The sequence below is a fragment of the Schistocerca serialis genome, chromosome 5 (genome assembly GCF_023864345.2).
Source record: "Schistocerca serialis cubense isolate TAMUIC-IGC-003099 chromosome 5, iqSchSeri2.2, whole genome shotgun sequence".
Classification (NCBI taxonomy): Eukaryota; Metazoa; Arthropoda; class Insecta; order Orthoptera; family Acrididae; genus Schistocerca; species Schistocerca serialis.
The window spans coordinates 758,447,157-758,464,882 of NC_064642.1; the positions used below are offsets into that span (position 1 = coordinate 758,447,157).

General features: G+C 38.3%; 1 protein-coding gene across 2 annotated transcripts in view; it reads left to right on the forward strand.

Annotated features, from left to right (window-relative positions):
* LOC126481355 (putative protein tag-52) overlaps positions 1-17,726 on the forward strand; it is a 142,391-nt gene that overhangs the window by 110,852 nt on the left and 13,813 nt on the right. For both annotated transcript variants that reach the window (XM_050105054.1, XM_050105053.1), the window contains one exon: positions 2,598-2,747. In XM_050105054.1, coding sequence (XP_049961011.1) covers positions 2,598-2,747 — 150 coding nt within the window. The remainder of the gene's footprint in view (positions 1-2,597; positions 2,748-17,726) is intronic.

Here is a 17,726-nt window from a genome sequence, read left to right on the forward strand (position 1 = left end):
CCTCTCTTTCTCTCACACTGCCACTATCTCCTTCGCTCTTTCTATACCACAACCACTGTCTACCATCTTCTAGTATTTATTACTTGTCCATCTCTTTCCCACTGCCACTGTCTCCTTCTCTCTCAGCATAAAAAAGCGTGAATACGTTCACATGCCAGAATTTTTGGGAAAATTTTTAAAAGTGCTGAGGAAGTTGGATCATGCAGCTGGTATTCAACTTTTCAGTCAGTCTTTTAAACAGGAGTATATTTGCCTGTTTTGGCCTCCAATAGAAGCCTTTTTTCTGCTGTTTCCCTTCTTTTCACTGTCATTCACATGAAAAGAACTTTATGTATCAGTAAAATTTTGATAGTTTACTTATGTGAAATTGAAATTACACAACACTAATTTTACACCTCAGACTAGATTTTACATGCACAAAAATTTTGCATGTGCTTCAGAACTAAAACATTGGGTTCCCTAAAAACTTGTGATGATAACAGAGACACTTTACAGCATATTTCTCCATGCTACGTCACTTTATAAAATATGTTTTTGCCTCACAGTGGGTTTTTAAGTGCACGTTTTATGGGTACAAGCAGGTTAATTTCAAACCTCTTTATGTTGTAAACTGTTAAACATATCCAGAAAATTTTGAAGGTTGTTAAAGATTAGGATTTAGGAATATACTGTAAAAATTTCAGCAGTTTGCTGTTTGTAGCTGTCTTGGAATCTGCATCTCTATTTTGGTACCCAATAACACTGTTTGAGGGTGTTTCTCAATAACAGATAAAGATTTTTGAAAACCAGAAGATAGCACTTCAAGATAAATGTCTATAGAATATAATGTAAAAATTTTGAAGTTTGTTCTGTGGTTATTTATTATTTGGATTTTTGCCTCACACCGGATTTTGTGTGTGTATTTTACATACATGTGTAAGATAACTTTGAATCTTTGTATGCAGGAAATGTAAACATTTTCAAGGCTGTTCAAGATCAGGATGTTAAGAATATATAGTAAAAATTTCAGCCATTTGCTGTGTGTAGCCATCTTGGAATCCATGGCTCAGTTTTGGTACAAAAAATTTGTTTAAAAAAACTATTTGTGGGGTATTATAACGAACTACCCATGAACTCCATAAGCCTCTTAAGACTCAGCATAGACCACGTCAGGTGCAAAAAGAACCAACTGATTTTCTCCATTTGCCTAAGCAGAAGGAAGTGTGTAATATTCATTCTTTGACCCTGTTGGGTATGTAAATGGTCCCTAGCCCAGGGACTGTCCAGAACACTTGACCCTGTCTTTTTCCATCACCAACGTATAAGCAACGGAAAATCACATTTTTATGCATTTTGCAATATACTAGGTGCACGTGCTGTCACATGTACACCGATTAACTGAGGCTTACCATGTTGTCTGACATGATTTGAGTGCTAACAATATATGTGACATATGCAAAGCACACATATCATCATCTTTAAAATACATAATCTAGGTACTTGACGACAGTGCCAACTGCGTCTGCTTGCACATTCTATGTAGTCTTGGGACTACATACTTAGGACTCCAGTGTCCTAAGAGTGCAAATGCCAAGAAGGTTGACTGAAGAATGGAAAATTCAATTTTTAATGAATTACTAATGTTTTCACATAGCACACAGAAACAACAAAATTTATGTATTTTATTAATAAAAGTATGCCCACTGTCTGTGTGTGGTCCCCCCCCCCCCCCCCCCCCCCCCCTCCCCAAACTTAGAAAAGCTTCAAAGCAAACTTAGAGAACCTGATCATGGAGATTTCACTTTGTAATTAATATATAAATTAAAAACCAAAATACAGATACTCAGTGGACTTTTATTTTCAAAATATACAGGAAACAATGTTCAGATATTTGACAACAGATGCTTGATTAGTTTAATCATGGCATGCCAAGTTCATTATTAAGCATCATGATTGGTTACAGTGTGACTGCAGGATTGTGACCCAATGATAGTCATGTTCTTTTGCAACAGAAGTCAAGTGAGCAATGTTGCAGATGTCCTGTATTTTATGTAATTTTTTTTTTTGTTAAGGTTCTAGTATTTACTATCAGAGGTCACCAAAATAGACAACAGTATAATATTTGTTTTTTTAAGTCGACCAAATATTTTGAGGTCATATATGCCTTTATGTTTAGGCAACACATTACAGAAAGTGTACTGAGAGGCTACTAACCAGATGAAGCCTGAAAACAAGAATGTAATCTATTCTTAGACACTGTTCTCATTGCCTCTTCTATTTGTGGGTATTGTTGCAGCCTTGTTAGTTTGTCACAAAATATTCCTTATGTTATTGATTGCAGTAGTAATGGATCTATTTAATTAGAGCAAGCTTTCAATACTTTTCTGTCTAAAGTTATCATCTCTGTCAGTTTTTGCGAACTATTTGTTTGTAGCAAGAGTATGGGCAGTAACTTGAGCAAGAATGATCGAAAGAAAAGCTACCGTTTGCAGAGAATTATTGGTCGAAGGACATAACTATAGGAAACAGTTACTTTAAATAGTTCACTGTTGTAATAGTTGACCAGGCTCACGAGTGTCATTATATACTTACAGTAACTGCACATATTACTTTTACAGAACAATGGCTGTATAACACAAGATGAGGAGAATAGGGACCCATGTGAGACCACAGCAAATGTTTCATCGAATATGACCAAGTCAGCCAATGAAGAGATACGTCCAGCTAAAACAGCAAAAACATGTGAAACTTTGACAGATGAAAAACAGGTAAAATATAAAATATTCATTTATTATGTATCAGGAAAACTATAAATATTTTCTAATGTTTGGGAACTTTCCAGCTTGACTGAAACACTTTAATGATTGCAAAGTAGCTTTTCAGAACAATTTATTTGGATCTCTTTCTTTCAGTTTAGGTTTTAAAATCTTCATTCATGATTGCGAATGGTCTGTCATTGACTCCTGAAGTATACTGGTAACATGTTAAGAATGCATTTGCTTATGGCATGGTGTATCAGGAGTAGAATCATAAAAGATTTATATAATTTTTAGAAAGAACCTTTACTGCTTTATGCTAGCTGAATGAGGGAACTTGGTATGTGTTACAGGTGTTGTATAGAACTGCACTACTTAAACTTTATTTTTCAATTTGCAATTGGAAATATTTTAAAGCTGAGTTTATCAGTTTGCCATTGGATGTGTAGTCACATCAAACTGCCATTTCATCAATTTGTAGGTTGCTTGCATTTTGTAAAATTATAGTTTACCACAGATTATGTGCCCACTACACAACTTGTTTTATTTGTATGAGCAATAATATTTGTAAACTGCAAATTAAAGTATTTCATGTATGTGTATGCTTTTGTGGTAAGTTAAAACTGTGTTTCAGACCAGAGCTTGAACCATGAGACCCCGATTTTGCAGGCATTGCAATACAAATATCTCTCTCCTGAGAGATGAGATATATTTGGATGGTATAATTGGTTGTACATTGATGCAAAATTCGCACATCCATGTTCAACTGCTGGTCTGGTACACACTTTTAACCTGTCACATATAGTATATACTCTGCTAAAGAATAAAAATATATCACTGTTTTAGATGATTAATGGTCATCTCATCAGTAGCATTCAATAAATCACATGTGCCTGCTGGGTTGAGCCAAATGGCAAGCAGCAAATGGGAACGCTGTAGTATTGGCTGTGTATGCATTTGGTGAACCTAGCTTGTGGCTTGCTTGCGACAGGTGTGAACTCGGACACTGATTCACTGTCCACCATCCAGCGTGACTGAATTGTGTGTGTTATGCAAAATGAAACTGTGGAAAGTCCAGGTTGAATATCAACAATTATGGACAGGATAGATTGCTACTCAATATAAAGATGACATTTTGCGTTGCAGACAGGCACAACAAAAAGCTGCTCAAGCCAGTCTTTTTGTCGTGCCTTTCTGTAAGTCAGCCTGTCGCCTTTACAGTGAGTATCAATCTATCCTTTCCATAAATGTTGAAATTCGCGTGTCACAGAGATCTTGGATTAACTACTTGTGTTAGAAGGTCCTCAACAAAACTAAAACAGAAGGAATGCTACATGCTGACACGATGGATGGATTTTGAGGCAAAACCAGTTTTAATGAGCAACATCTGGGGCACCTACCAACCCAAGCTGTATTTTGCGTGCTCGGGTTTTGCAGTAGGCTTGTTTCATTTTCCCTAGCTGCTCATAGAAGCTTAATGGCAGCCAAAGAAACGCTTTCAGCAGTTTGAATGGTGCAATGAGCAGTTGAAACACAAGTACATCAAAGAGGGTTCAGGAGAGTAGCCCTCCTGACAAGTAATCTTCAGAATTAAAAACAACGAGCCCAGCATGTCAGTACGTATTTGTTTCGTTGTCTCTCTTGTTTTTTTTTTTTTTAAATCTCTTGTCTGCAGTCACAAATATACAGTTTAAGTAAGGCACATGCCATCTTTTGTGATAGCTGCACGAGACCTCTATTACATTTTTATCATTAAATGGTACTATGGTATGTTTGGGAAAATCCAGACCTTTTATATGTTAAAGGTTCTTGAAAGTTTAACTGAGTCACTGAGGTACAATAAAAGACTGCATAGTGATATTACCTGTAAAAACAATGACATGACAGACAAAACACCAAGCTTATGAGGTCTAAAATATTCTAAGATTACACAATTGTTGCAGTTTCACTACACATTTAATTTTAGTAAACATACTGTGAAGTGCTGTAACATTATGCTTGCTGATTCTGGAGAGCTTCAGTAAAAGTAAGCATATGATGAAAACACTGGAGTTTGAAACAAAGTGCACCAGGAGAATTGTACTATGGAAAAGATAGCACCGTTGATATTGACTCGCCAGTTTTGCCATTTTAAAGCTGGACGTGCTATTTTCAACAAAAGACCATATATACTGAACTCCATGAGGTGAGAAATAGGGATACACCTTTATGGCATATAGAGGTCAAATATGCTACATTTGCTCATGTTGAAGTGGGTACAACCTGACTTCTGTGTTAACTGCCTGGGTAAGCACACTGTGTGGAACAGGGAATGCTACACCCTCTTGGAAGAGAAGGAAATGCATAAATTGAATACAATCAAATGTACATCATATGCTGATGTGAAAAAGACGTTAAAGTCTGTTCAGCATCTTTCCACTTCCAACTTGGCTTGCTAGAGCATTCACAGAAAGTACGGAATAAGAGCATGATCATACACATAGGCTCAACCCACAGTGTTGTGTCAGAGACTAACTCAAGAACAAGAAACTTGTGGTGAAATAAAGACTGAACGCCAAGTAAGAAAAATCAAAACAAAATTAGGAATAGGATAGATTGCTACTCACTGTAAAGATGACACGTCAAATTGCAGACAGGTGCAATGAAAAGACTGTTACACACATAGCCAAAGCCTTCCTCAGTAAAGAAAAGACACACACGTTCACACAAGCAAGAACACCTTACGTACATTTATGTGCCACCACTGGCAGCTCTGACCGGAATTTCTGGTGGGAACTGCCGGTGATGGTGGCCAAGTGTGTGTGTGTGTGTGTGTGTGTGTGTGTGTGTGTGTGTGTGTGTGTATTTTCGTTGCTGAGGAAGGCTTTGGCTAATAGCTACATGTGTAACACTCTTTTCATTGTGCTTGTCTACAGCTCAGTGGGTCATCTTTACAGTGAGTAGCAGTCTATCCTGTTCCTAGTATTTTTGTTATTCTGACCTGGAGTTTCCATTTCTTGAAAATCAAAACAAACAAATTTAAAGCACCTGTGATGACACTATTATGCACATTGAGGTCTGGTTAAATTGTTTCAAAATTGTGCTCAATTCTCCCATTCAGATTTGGATTCACCAATTTGAGGAAGGAAAGGAGGAGAAAAAAACATACACAAGGCCACATTGTTGCTGTAAAAGTATGCATTCTATATAATGCTGTGCCAGGGTGTGTAACCTCCGCCCGCCTGCCCATACCAGTTGACAGATTGTTATCCTACCTTAATTACTTTGATGCAAACTCCCCTTTTCTGCTCAAGGTAGTTTCGCCAAGAAAGTGGAACTTGTACAAAGCTGGCTGGGGACATTATTTGAAACAGGTAAAAGAAGAAATGATCAAATACCTACTCCCACCTCTCTGGAAAAATGGCATATGACTGGTTCATTGACAGACTGGAGAAAGCAAATCCACAACCATTCCAAGGAAACTGTTTTCCACCCTTGAAGCTTGGAATGCTCTCAGCTCTTGCTTCAAAAATATTAGCATTAAGAGAACAGAGACAGTGGGCAACAGAATAAATGTACCTAAAATACAAACATTTTAACATCAGGGTGAAACAATGAAGAAGTGATGCTAGGAAGTTGGTCTGTACCTATCTGACAAGTAGTGCTACCTTGATAGATATATAGTGAAAGTTGAGAAGTTTACAAACAGAAAATATGCTCAAATCATCAGAGACACTGTCCCAAGCTGAATAGAAGACTAAGGGAACACGATCATCCTGTCATCTGTTAACCTTCAAACATTGTTATTGGGTCATACAGTGAAAGATCACTTTTCATAAAGCCTCATTTTAATGGAGGTATTTAAACTATGAGTCTCAAGAATCTCTAGCACAATGCCCCAGGATTGACAATATTTGTAACCCAATAACTGCACATTTTCAACCAGAGTCACAGAGTCATTACATCTGCTACCCATCCTCAGTGAAACATGGTATATCGAACTGTTCCCAGTGATATGAGTCATTGTTCCCATACAGAAGCAAGGAAAAGAGCCAAGTCAGGTCTGGTCTTGTAGGCTAATTATGCTAAAGTAGTACAGCAGTAGAACTTCGTAACAGATTTTTAAAACATGAATGGTATGATGCTTGAACCCTTGTCACTTGGTGCCAAGCATCTAAAATGGCTACAGAATGGGAAGCGAAACATATGACAGTCTCACAGTGTTAATGAGTGACATCTTGACTTAATTTGCCTGGAACAGCTTCCTCACTGCACGCCTCAATACCTCAGTTGCATAATAACTATGTACACATCCATACCATATACTAATGCTTTTCAAATAAATGATACCTTCATTGCTGGTATCTACAGGCTGCTTCACATTTATTTTGCCTCTATCTTGTTGAGCAATGAGGTGATGGGCCCACTTGGAATATCACAAGGCCCCTCTTGTTGTCGTTACCGTTGTTGTTGTTGTTGTTGTTGTTGTTGCTGTTGTGGTCTTCAGTCCAGAGACTGGTTTGATGCGGATCTCCATGCTACTCTATCCTGTGCAAGCTTCATCATCTCCTAGTACCTACTGCAACCTACATCCTTCTGAATCTGTTTAGTGTATTCATCTCTTGGTCTCCCTCTACAATTTTTACCCTCCACCTTGGCCTCCAGTACTAAATTGGTGATCCCTTGTTGCCTCAGAATATCCCTTACCAACCGATCCCTTCTAGTCAAGTTGTGCCACAAATTTCTCTTCCCTCCAATCCTATTCAATACCACCTCATTAGTTCTGTGTTCTACCCATATAATCTTAAGCATTCTTCCATAGCGCCACATTTCGAAAGCTTATACTCTCTTCTTGTCCAAGTTATTTATCGTCCATGTTTCAATTTCATACATGGCTACACTCCATACAAATACTTTCAGAAACGACTTCCTGACACTTAAATTTATACTTGATGTCAACAAATTTCTCTTCTTCAGAAATGCTTTCCTTGCCATTGCCAGTCTACATTTTATATCCTCTCTACTTCGACCAGCATCAGTTTTTTGCTCCCCAAATAATAAAACTCATTTACTGCTTTAAGCGTCTCATTTCCTAATCTAATTCCCCTAGCATCGCCCGATTTAATTCGACTACATTCCATAATCCTCATTTTGCTTATGTTGATGTTCAATTTATATCCTCCTTTCAAGACATTGTCCATTCCGTTCAGCTGCTCTTCCAGGTCCTTTGCTGTCTCTGACAGAATTACAATGTCACCGCCGAACCTCAAAAGTTTTTATTTCTTCTCCATGGATTTTAATTCCTACTCTGAATTTTTCTTTTGTTTCCTTCACTGCTTGCTCAATATACAGATTGAATAACATCGGTGACAGGCTACAACCCTGCCTTACTCCTTTCTCAGCACTGCTTCACTTTCATGGCCTCGATTCTTATAACTCCATCTGGTTTCTGTACAAATCATAAACAACCTTTCGCTCCCTGTATTTTACCGCTGCCACCTTCAGAATTTGAAAGGTAATGTTCCAGTCAACATTGTCAAAAGCTTTCTCTAAGTCTACAAATGCTAGAAACATAGGTTTGCCTTTCCTTAATCTGTTTTCTAAGATAAGTCGTAGGGTCAGTATTGCCTCATGTGTTTCAACATTTCTACGGAATCCAAACTGATCTTCCCCGAGGTCAGCTTCTACCAGTTTTTCCATTCGTCTATAAATAATTCGTGTTAGTATTATGCAGGTGTGGCTTATTAAACTGATAGTTCGGTAATGTCCACATCTGTCAACACCTGCTTTCTTTGGGATTGGAATTATTATATTCTTCTTGAAGTCTGAGGGTATTTCGCCTGTCTCATAGATCTCGCTCACTAGATGGAAGAGTTTTGTTTGGCCTGGCTCTCCCAAGGCTGTCAGTAGTTCTAATGGAATGTTGTCCACTCCCGGATCCTTGTTTTGACTTCGGTCTTTCAGTGTTCTGTCAAACTCTTCACGCAGTGTCATATCTCCTATTTCATCTTCATCTACGTTCTCTTCCATTTCTATAATATTGTACTCAAGTGCATCTCCCTTGTATAGACCCTCTATATACTTCTTTCACCTTTCTGTTTTCCCTTCTTTGTTTAGAACTGGGTTTCCATTTGAACTCTTGATATTCATGCAAGTGGTTCTCCTTCCTCCAAAGACCTCTTCAGTTTTCCTGTAGGCAGTATCTATCTTACCCCTAGTGACATGTGCCTCTACATCCTTACATTTGTCCCCTAGCCATCCGTGCTTAGTCAGTTTGCACTTCCTGTCGATCTCATTTTTTAGTGCATTACTTTTTGCCTTCTTCATTTACTGCATTTTTATATTTTCTCCTTTCATCAATTAAATTCAATATTTATCTAAAAACAAAGATGATGCGACTTACCAAATGAAAGTGCTGGCAGGTCGACAGACACACAAACACAAACATACACACAAAATTCAAGCTTTCGCAACAAACTGTTGCCTCATCAGGAAAGAAGGAAGGAGAGGGAAAGACGAAAGGATGTGGGTTTTAAGGGAGACGGTAAGGAGTCATTCCAATCCCGGGAGCGGAAAGACTTACCTTAGGGGGAAAAAAGGACGGGTATACACTCGCACACACACACATATCCATCCACACATATACAGACACAAGCAGACATATTAAATATGTCTGCTTGTGTCTGTATATGTGTGGATGGATATGTGTGTGTGTGTGCGCGCGAGTGTATACCCGCCTTTTTTTCCCCCTAAGGTAAGTCTGTCCGCTCCCGGGATTGGAATGACTCCTTACCCTCTCCCTTAAAACCCACATCCTTTCGTCTTTCCCTCTCCTTCCTTCTTTCCTGATGAGGCAACAGTTTGTTGCGAAAGCTTGAATTTTGTGTGTATGTTTGTGTTTGTTTGTGTGTCTGTCGACCTGCCAGCACTTTCATTTGGTAAGTCACATCATCTTTGTTTTTAGATATATTTTTCCTACATGGAATGTTTCCCTCTATTATAACCAAATTCAATATTTAATCTGTTACCGAAGGGTTTCTACTAGCCCTTGTCTTCTTAGCTATTTGGTCCTCTGCTATCTTCACTATTTCATCTCTCAAAGCTACCCATTCTTCTTCTACTGTACTTCTTTCCCCTATTCTTGTCACACGTTCCCTAATGCTTTATGAAGCCCTCTACAACCTCTGGTTCTTTCAGTTTATCAAGGTCCCATCTCCTCAAATTCCCATCTTTTTGCAGTTTCTTCAGTTTTAATCTACAGTTGATAACTAATAGATTTTGGTCAGAGTCCACATCTGCCCCAGGAAATGTCTTACAATTTAAAACCTGGTTCCTGAATCTCTGTCTTACCATTACATAATCTATCTGAGACTTTCCAGTATCTCCAGGCTGCTTCCATGTATACAACCTTCTTTTATGATTCTTGAACCAAGTGTTAGCTATGATTAAGTTTTGCTCTGTGCAAAATTCTACCAGGTGGCTTCCTCTTTCATTCCTTACTCCCATTCCATATCCACCTACTACATTTCGTTCTCTTCCATTTCCTACTGTTGAGTTCCAGTCACCCATGACTATTAAATTTTAATCTCTCTTCACTATCTGAATAGTTTCTTTTATCTCATCATACATTTCATCAATCTCTTCGTCATCTGCGTAACTAGTTGGCATATAAACTTGTACTACTGTGGTAGGTGTGGGCTTCGTATCTACCTTGGCCACAATAATGCGTTCACTATGCCGTTTTTAGTAGCTTACCCGCATTCTTATTTTCCCATTCATTATTAAACCTACTCCTGCATTACCTCTATTTGATTTTGTATTTATAACCCTGTATTCACCTGACCAAAAGTCTTGTTCCTACTGCCACCGAACTTCACTAATTCCCACTATATATCTAACTATAAGTTATCCATTTCCCTTTTTAAATTTTCTAATCTGCCTGCCCGATTAAGGGATCTGACATTCCACGCTCCGATCCGTAGAGCGCCAGTTTTCTTTCTCCTGATAACAATGTCCTTCTGAGTAGTCCCCGCCCAGAAATCCGAATGGGGGACTATTTTACCTCCGGAATATTTTACCCAAGAGGACACCATCATCATTTAACCATACAGTAAAGCTGAATGCTCTCGGGAAAAATTGCGGCTGTAGTATCCCCTTGCTTTCAGCCGTTCGCAGTACCAGCACAGCAAGGCCGTCTTGGTTAGTGTTACAAGGCCAGATCAGTCAATCATCCAGACTGTTGTCCCTGCAACTGCTGAAAAGGCTGCTGCCCCTCTTCAGGAACCACATGTTTGTCTGGCCTCTCAACAGATACCCCTCCGTTGTGCTTGCACCTACGGTACGGCTACCTGTATCGCTGAGGCACGCAAGCCTCCCCACCAACGGCAAGGTCCATGGTTCCCTCTTATAAACCATGTATACTGCTGGTATTGAAACTTCTGTGCCACTATTACAGTACGCAGACAACATGTCACTGTACTCAACAGCCACATTGTCTGCCGAGCAGGATGGCGCAGTGGTTAGCACAGTGGACTCGCATTCGGGAGGGCGATGGTCCAAACTGCATCTTGCCATCCTGTTTTATGTTTTCTGTGATTTCCATAAAATCTTGGTGGAGTGCACATCCCACCACAACCACCCTGTACTGTCAATTGGATTATGATGTGATCTTCTACCACAGCAGCGTCAAGTTAACACTTTCCAAAATAGACAAAACACAATATTGCTGCATTAAAGTCTCTATTGGAGCAATGCCTTCAACAGCAATCAATGCTCTGTTCCTGGAAGCTGCAGACAGGCCTCTTCATATTTTGCATCAATTCCTGGTGTATAAATTAGCTGCAGAGAATCTAAATTCTCAAGCTACCAATTGCTCAGAATTTAACTAAGCTTCTGAGGCTTCTGTTGAGCAATTATTGTTACTGTTTTGAAACAAGAAGGTTGCTGGTGAGAACTAACTTCTGCTTACTACGAATGCATCCTGCTGCCCAGTTCATCAGAGTGATCAGTACTTTGAGATTGCTTTATTTTGCTAATCAGTTTATACAGATCCATCTGCTCAAAAAAAAAAAAGAGTTGTGCATGAGACATTATTCACAACATATTCCACACACCCAAGCAAATATGGTGAAAATAGTCTCTTACAGGTTGGAAAACTGATCAACTATTGGTGGTAAGACTCTGCTGGATGTCAGGACAAAAGAATACAGTCACACTCCATCCTCGGAACACATCCGTGTTTGCTTCAGAGGCGGTAATGGCCAATTGCAACCTCTCCAGTTTGTCTAGTCATTGGACTGAACAAGCTCTTAAGGGAAGATAGACTTATAAACTCACTTGGGAAGTATTTTATTTTTTAAGTATAATCTACACAGGTTGAAAATGTTAAAGTTTTTACATGCATTGCTTCAAGATCTAATAAAATTGGTAATTTTTTATGTAGAAGGCTGTGTTATAAAGGTTAAATTATGTGTTTGTATTGGTCATGGCCAGAAGAGGATGGGCACCAGGTTGAGGAAGTTGAAACAAAGTTTGAAAGACAAGAAACTTTCTGATGGTAAAACCATAAGAGGCAGGTTGACAGACAAAATGATTGATGAACTAAAGCAGTATTATGGAATGACTGTTATAAATAATACTGAGTATTTGTTGAAAATGAAGTAGGCAGTGTGAACTACCTTCTTCTGCAGACTGTCAACTGATGAAAAAGCAGTACACCACCTTTGCCCTCATGGACCCGATTCATGGTGCAGTTAGTGCAATGCCCTGAACTCAAACAGTTCATACAGCGATAAACATTCCATCCCAGCAGCAGTCACGGATATCATAAAATCTATTTACAGAGACCTGGCAAATCCTGAATTACTGAAGAAGTGTCTGCATGGCCAGACTCATAATCCCAATGAATCGTTCAGTAATCTTATATGGACTCGCTTACCAAAAAATGTTTTTGTTGGAATGAAGACACTAAAGGGGGGGGGGGGGGGGGGGGGGCACTGATGCTGTTATTGCTTTTAATGATGGCAACATTGAAACAGTGGAAGTGCTACAGCATATGGCAATTAATCCCGGAGAAAACTTCATCAGAGAACTTTAACGGGTGGACAAGGTTAGCATTGATAAAGCAGAATACGCAGCACAGTTGGCCACTAAGGGGTCCAGAAAGAAGAAAAGAAGAGAAAAACTGGGGAAAAGATCAGGAGGCTGATATGCAGTATGGTGCAGGGTGCTTCTGAGTGACTAAAAATAAAAATAAAAATTAAGCATATATTAAGTGAGCTACAATCTTCTGAAACTTTAGGAGCTGTTCCTGAAAATTTACAATTTCTGTTACATTTTCCCCTAAATCTCAGAAACCACTTTGAGTAGAGTATTGAAATTTTCAGGGAGTTATAATATCCTGGGTCTGCTGAAGTAAAAGAAGAACATAATGTTATGTATAATGAAAATTATTTAGGATGACATACAAAAAAGTACACATAATTTTAACCTTGTAACTAAAAACCTATTTCCGAAAGCAGTGGCTGAAGTACAATTATTGTAGTTTAGTAGACTCAGAACATACAGTTTAATGTCCTGTAAAAGTTTCACGTCTATGGCTACAGTGGTCCTGAAATACAGGGAAGCCAAGTCACTAAATTTAACATTGTTGGGATAGGGCATTGAAACTCCTCTTAATAATATCTGACTTGTTAATGGCACCATCAGATCACAACACCCTGACAATATGGAGGGTCAACAATGCTCTTCGTATGAACATAATACAGAGTAGGTGTTTGAGCTGCATGTTAAGGAACTATCGTGAACTATCTTTGATCTCTATTGCACCAAGGCATCCAAAAAAGACTATGTGGGCACAGCACACAGTGGACACTTATCCTCAACTTCAGCATCCAACCACATCCCTAAACATAATGAGGGGACACGTTGAAGGAAGATAGGGAAACTGTTCAGTGGCAGAGAGGCTGCTAGGACTATATTACACAATTTGCTTCTGTGAAACGAGTGTGATTTGCAGATTTGATGTGTGACTGGCAACAGCTAATGTCCGTGATAGGGATTTGTTGCCTTGTTGGTAGCTTCCTTAGTCACCTCCACTGGATGTACCTTACAGACTACCAAATTTGTTCATGTGACTCAATAATTGATTATTCACATCACATTTTGTCTTCACAAAATCCTCTAAATTACTTAAGTGATAGCTATTTACATATACAGTTATCAGCTGCTACGTGCTCTGTATGTACTAACTTAAATTTATTGTAATCGTGATTTGTATGGCTGTTGTAAATTTGATGCTGCCTGCATGTGTACTGCTGTAGTAGTAAGCTCGCCAGACAAAATGTCAGTCACCCACTTGGAAAGAGCACATTGGTCACTTTGGAGAGCTGTAGACGGCATATACTGGTACCAGGGTATCATGTGACCCTCCACCACTGACGTATCTGACCACAGTGAAGTAGAGTGTAAGTAACAGTCTGTTGTACGGAATCAGTGTAGTGAGATTGGTTGAGATGGAAACATGACAGAATTGCAGAAAGGATCTATTTTGTTTGAACATGCCCATGAGCACATCACGAATGAAGCTGGTCAATTTGTTAGTGTATCAGCAAGGACTATTTGACGTGTCTACAAGGAATGGTGTACCACTCTCAGCCGTGTTGTACAGTGATTATACAATGATCCTAACTAACAGGGACCGTAGAGGAGTGCACAGCTTGTGAATAACAATCAGTTTCCATCTGTTGGGTTAGTGATTCCAGGTCCAGTTTCTGAGCAAACATTTCAAAGAGAATTACATACAATGGAGATTTGGACTTGGGTACCTCACAAAAAGCAATTTCTCACAGTGGTGATTAAAGCTCCATGTCCTCAATGGACTAGACAGCACAAAAACTAGACAGTAGCTAACTAGAGGCACATAGTGCAGACCACCACATTGGGATTTTTCCCTCTTTTCAAATGGTACAAGCTGTCGAGTGCTCTGATGGCTCAACGAGGCATTTTACCTGCGGTGTGTGGATGGTGTAGTTCAGGCTAGATGTGGTCCTGTGGAGTTTTACGGTGTTTTTCCTTCGGTGACTTGGGCATACTCTTTCAGGTTTCCGTCAGCATGAACCGAGATATTTATTTCAACATTCCCAGTGATAGTGTTGTCCTTTCTTCTATGTGTTCATGGTGAGCATCCTGAGGACACTCCAGTCTTCTTAGATGACAACAGCCACTTTTGCAGGGCTACATCTGTACACTCCAAGTTTGTTGAACAGTGAGGTGAAGTGCCCTGTTGCACATTGACTAGCGCACTAAATCACCCATTCTTAATACCACAGAAAATATTGGGGAGTATTAGGATCATCTGCTGAAATGTAGCAAGTAACAACCCACCGAATTGGTGGCTCTGCAGAGTTTAATAATCAATGAGTGGCCTTGGCCTGATATTACATACCTGTACAAACTTCTGGACACACTTCTTCATGTAACTGGAGACAATATCATGACTAGCTTCCATGTTACACTGTGTTAGTGTTGGATGTATGATATATACAAATTCCAATAAAAAAATAAACAAACTAGACATCAGCCAACTGGAGACAGCAGCAATACAGTAGTCTTTCCCAGGCAGACAATTACTTGCAGGTACTTTTTTTCCATTTTAAGGGGTCCTGTCACAAAATGTGAGGTATAATATTTACCTGCTCTCCATGGGATCCTTCCTTTTCAGACAGATTTTTAGATATCACATCAGTGATTTTCTACCACAGAGATTCGATTATGAGAGTGGTAGGAATCTATGTTAAATGTAATTACAGCTGTTAATGCCATAATGTCCACAGTGTTAAAGTCACTTTGCTGTTGAGTCACAGTATCATTCGTCAATAGGAGAAAGAATAGCTGGAGCTGAGGATAACAAGCTGTGGTCAGTGAAGCCAACAGTTTGCCCTTAGTATTCCTCCTACCAATCTCAGAGGAGCGATTTAATAATTTTTATGCATCTGTGGATGGGGGAACTTGCCCTATGACACAGTGCACTACTTGGGGTGTACAGGTTTTTGTTCCCTGCATTTTAACAGAAATTTAAGGATTGTTAGAGTTTTCTTCCCACATATTTCAATAATCAACCAACTGAAATAACTGTTGGAATGTTTTAGCCACTGTGTTGTTATTTGATGCGTACTTTAATAATAGATTTCATGCAATGACTATATAATGAGTTTCACTTATTGGGTAGTTCTGTGTAAGTGGATGACTGAAAGTGAGAATGGGACAATGTAGATTAGATTTCAGTTGGAAAATTTATGTATTGGCACACATCTTGAAAATTTTAACCCTATCACACCTAAATATTTTATTAATGGGTGCTGAGTTCTTTTACATCCTGTACCAAATTCCTTCCTTACACACACAATTCCAGCACTATTCATGTAGCTCGTCTCCCATCCTAGAACAGAAATCATAATGAACAATATGTGACGCCACATAAGAACACCATGTACTTAATATTGTGTCTTCATAGTGATACTACGTGGATAGCGATGTGTCCCTCATTTTGAATAGTTATATACATCAAGATAAACTGTCTGAAGATTATGTTGCACATTATAAACAGCTATCTCTAATCTAGTTGCTTTCGAATGTAAATTTACTGGCTGTATTATTTGTTTATTTGTCAGATTGTGCAGGAAAGCTATGGTGTCATGGAACAGTTCATTATCTAAAACAAAAAACATGTTTAAATTTTGAGAAGAGATTCGTGGTAATATACACATACAACGTTCAGAACAAAAGGAATTGCCATAAGCAATCTTTTAACATGCAGTTAAAGAAAAAATATGTTTATCACTAGCATATTTGAGTTACTGCATTTACCTGAGTAAAAGACAACCCTGAGTATGAATAAGATGACATCATTGTTTTTAACAGGCTCCTGAGAAAATTTTATTTTTAACATATTCTGACCAATTAAAATTACAAAACTGCTGTATTGATATATGAACTATCTGAATAAGTGTGTCCTTCGAGCATATCGGAGTTAAACTTTTTTTTAAATTATCAAACATTTGTTTTATTCAAAGGTAGTGAAAGTTAACAATTACACCTAGTTTGTGAATAACTATGGCTGCATGTGAAGTTATTGGATCTGAGCAAATGTGTGTATTTCAATACATATTTTTTTACAAATTACATTCACAAATTAGTTAGTTATTTACAGTTTAACTGCTTCCATCCGTATTGCTTTTATTCATTTGGAATGTATTACTGAAAGACCATGACATACAAATGATGATAGAATAACCAACGTTTAAATGCCTATTTAGAAATTGTTATATTCAAACTGATCATCTAAAAAGAAAAACAAGAAAAAAAATGTGCATGGTTCAAAATTCTGAAATTTTCTGATATTTTCACTTTTAGTGTGATGTGTGTGCTTGAATTTGTGAAGAAAGCAGATTCAGTCTTTGTTAGATCTTTGAAACAGCAACAAGGGTTACTACAATGACTGCATCAGTAATTGACCATGTGACCACAAATATTGACAGGGAAAAATGTGATATAGCTTTAAAGATCTCAGACTATCAGACCACCTCTGTCAAATAACAACAGTAAAATCAGGCATTGAATCATTACCTAAACTACAAGCTTACAAACGACATTATCAGAAATCAAAATAAAAGATTTTTCAAATGAACTAGCAAAACAAAGGTGGGATGAAGTGTATAAGGAAACCAATGTGAATATGAAATTCTCTGAATTCTCCACATTATTTAAACTGCACTTTGAAAAGGCATTTCCAAAAGTATGCATGTCTGTATCAACATCTCACAAAAACAGATGGATAACGGCAAGTATTAAGAAGTCCTCCCAAACAATTAAATACCTCAGTTTCATGAAAAAGAGTCGCAGTGATACAGAATTCTTAAATTTCAATCATAGGTACAAAAAGATCTATAGGAAGGTGCTGATTGCTGCAAAAAAGTCATTTAATGACAAAATAATATACAATGCAGAGAATAA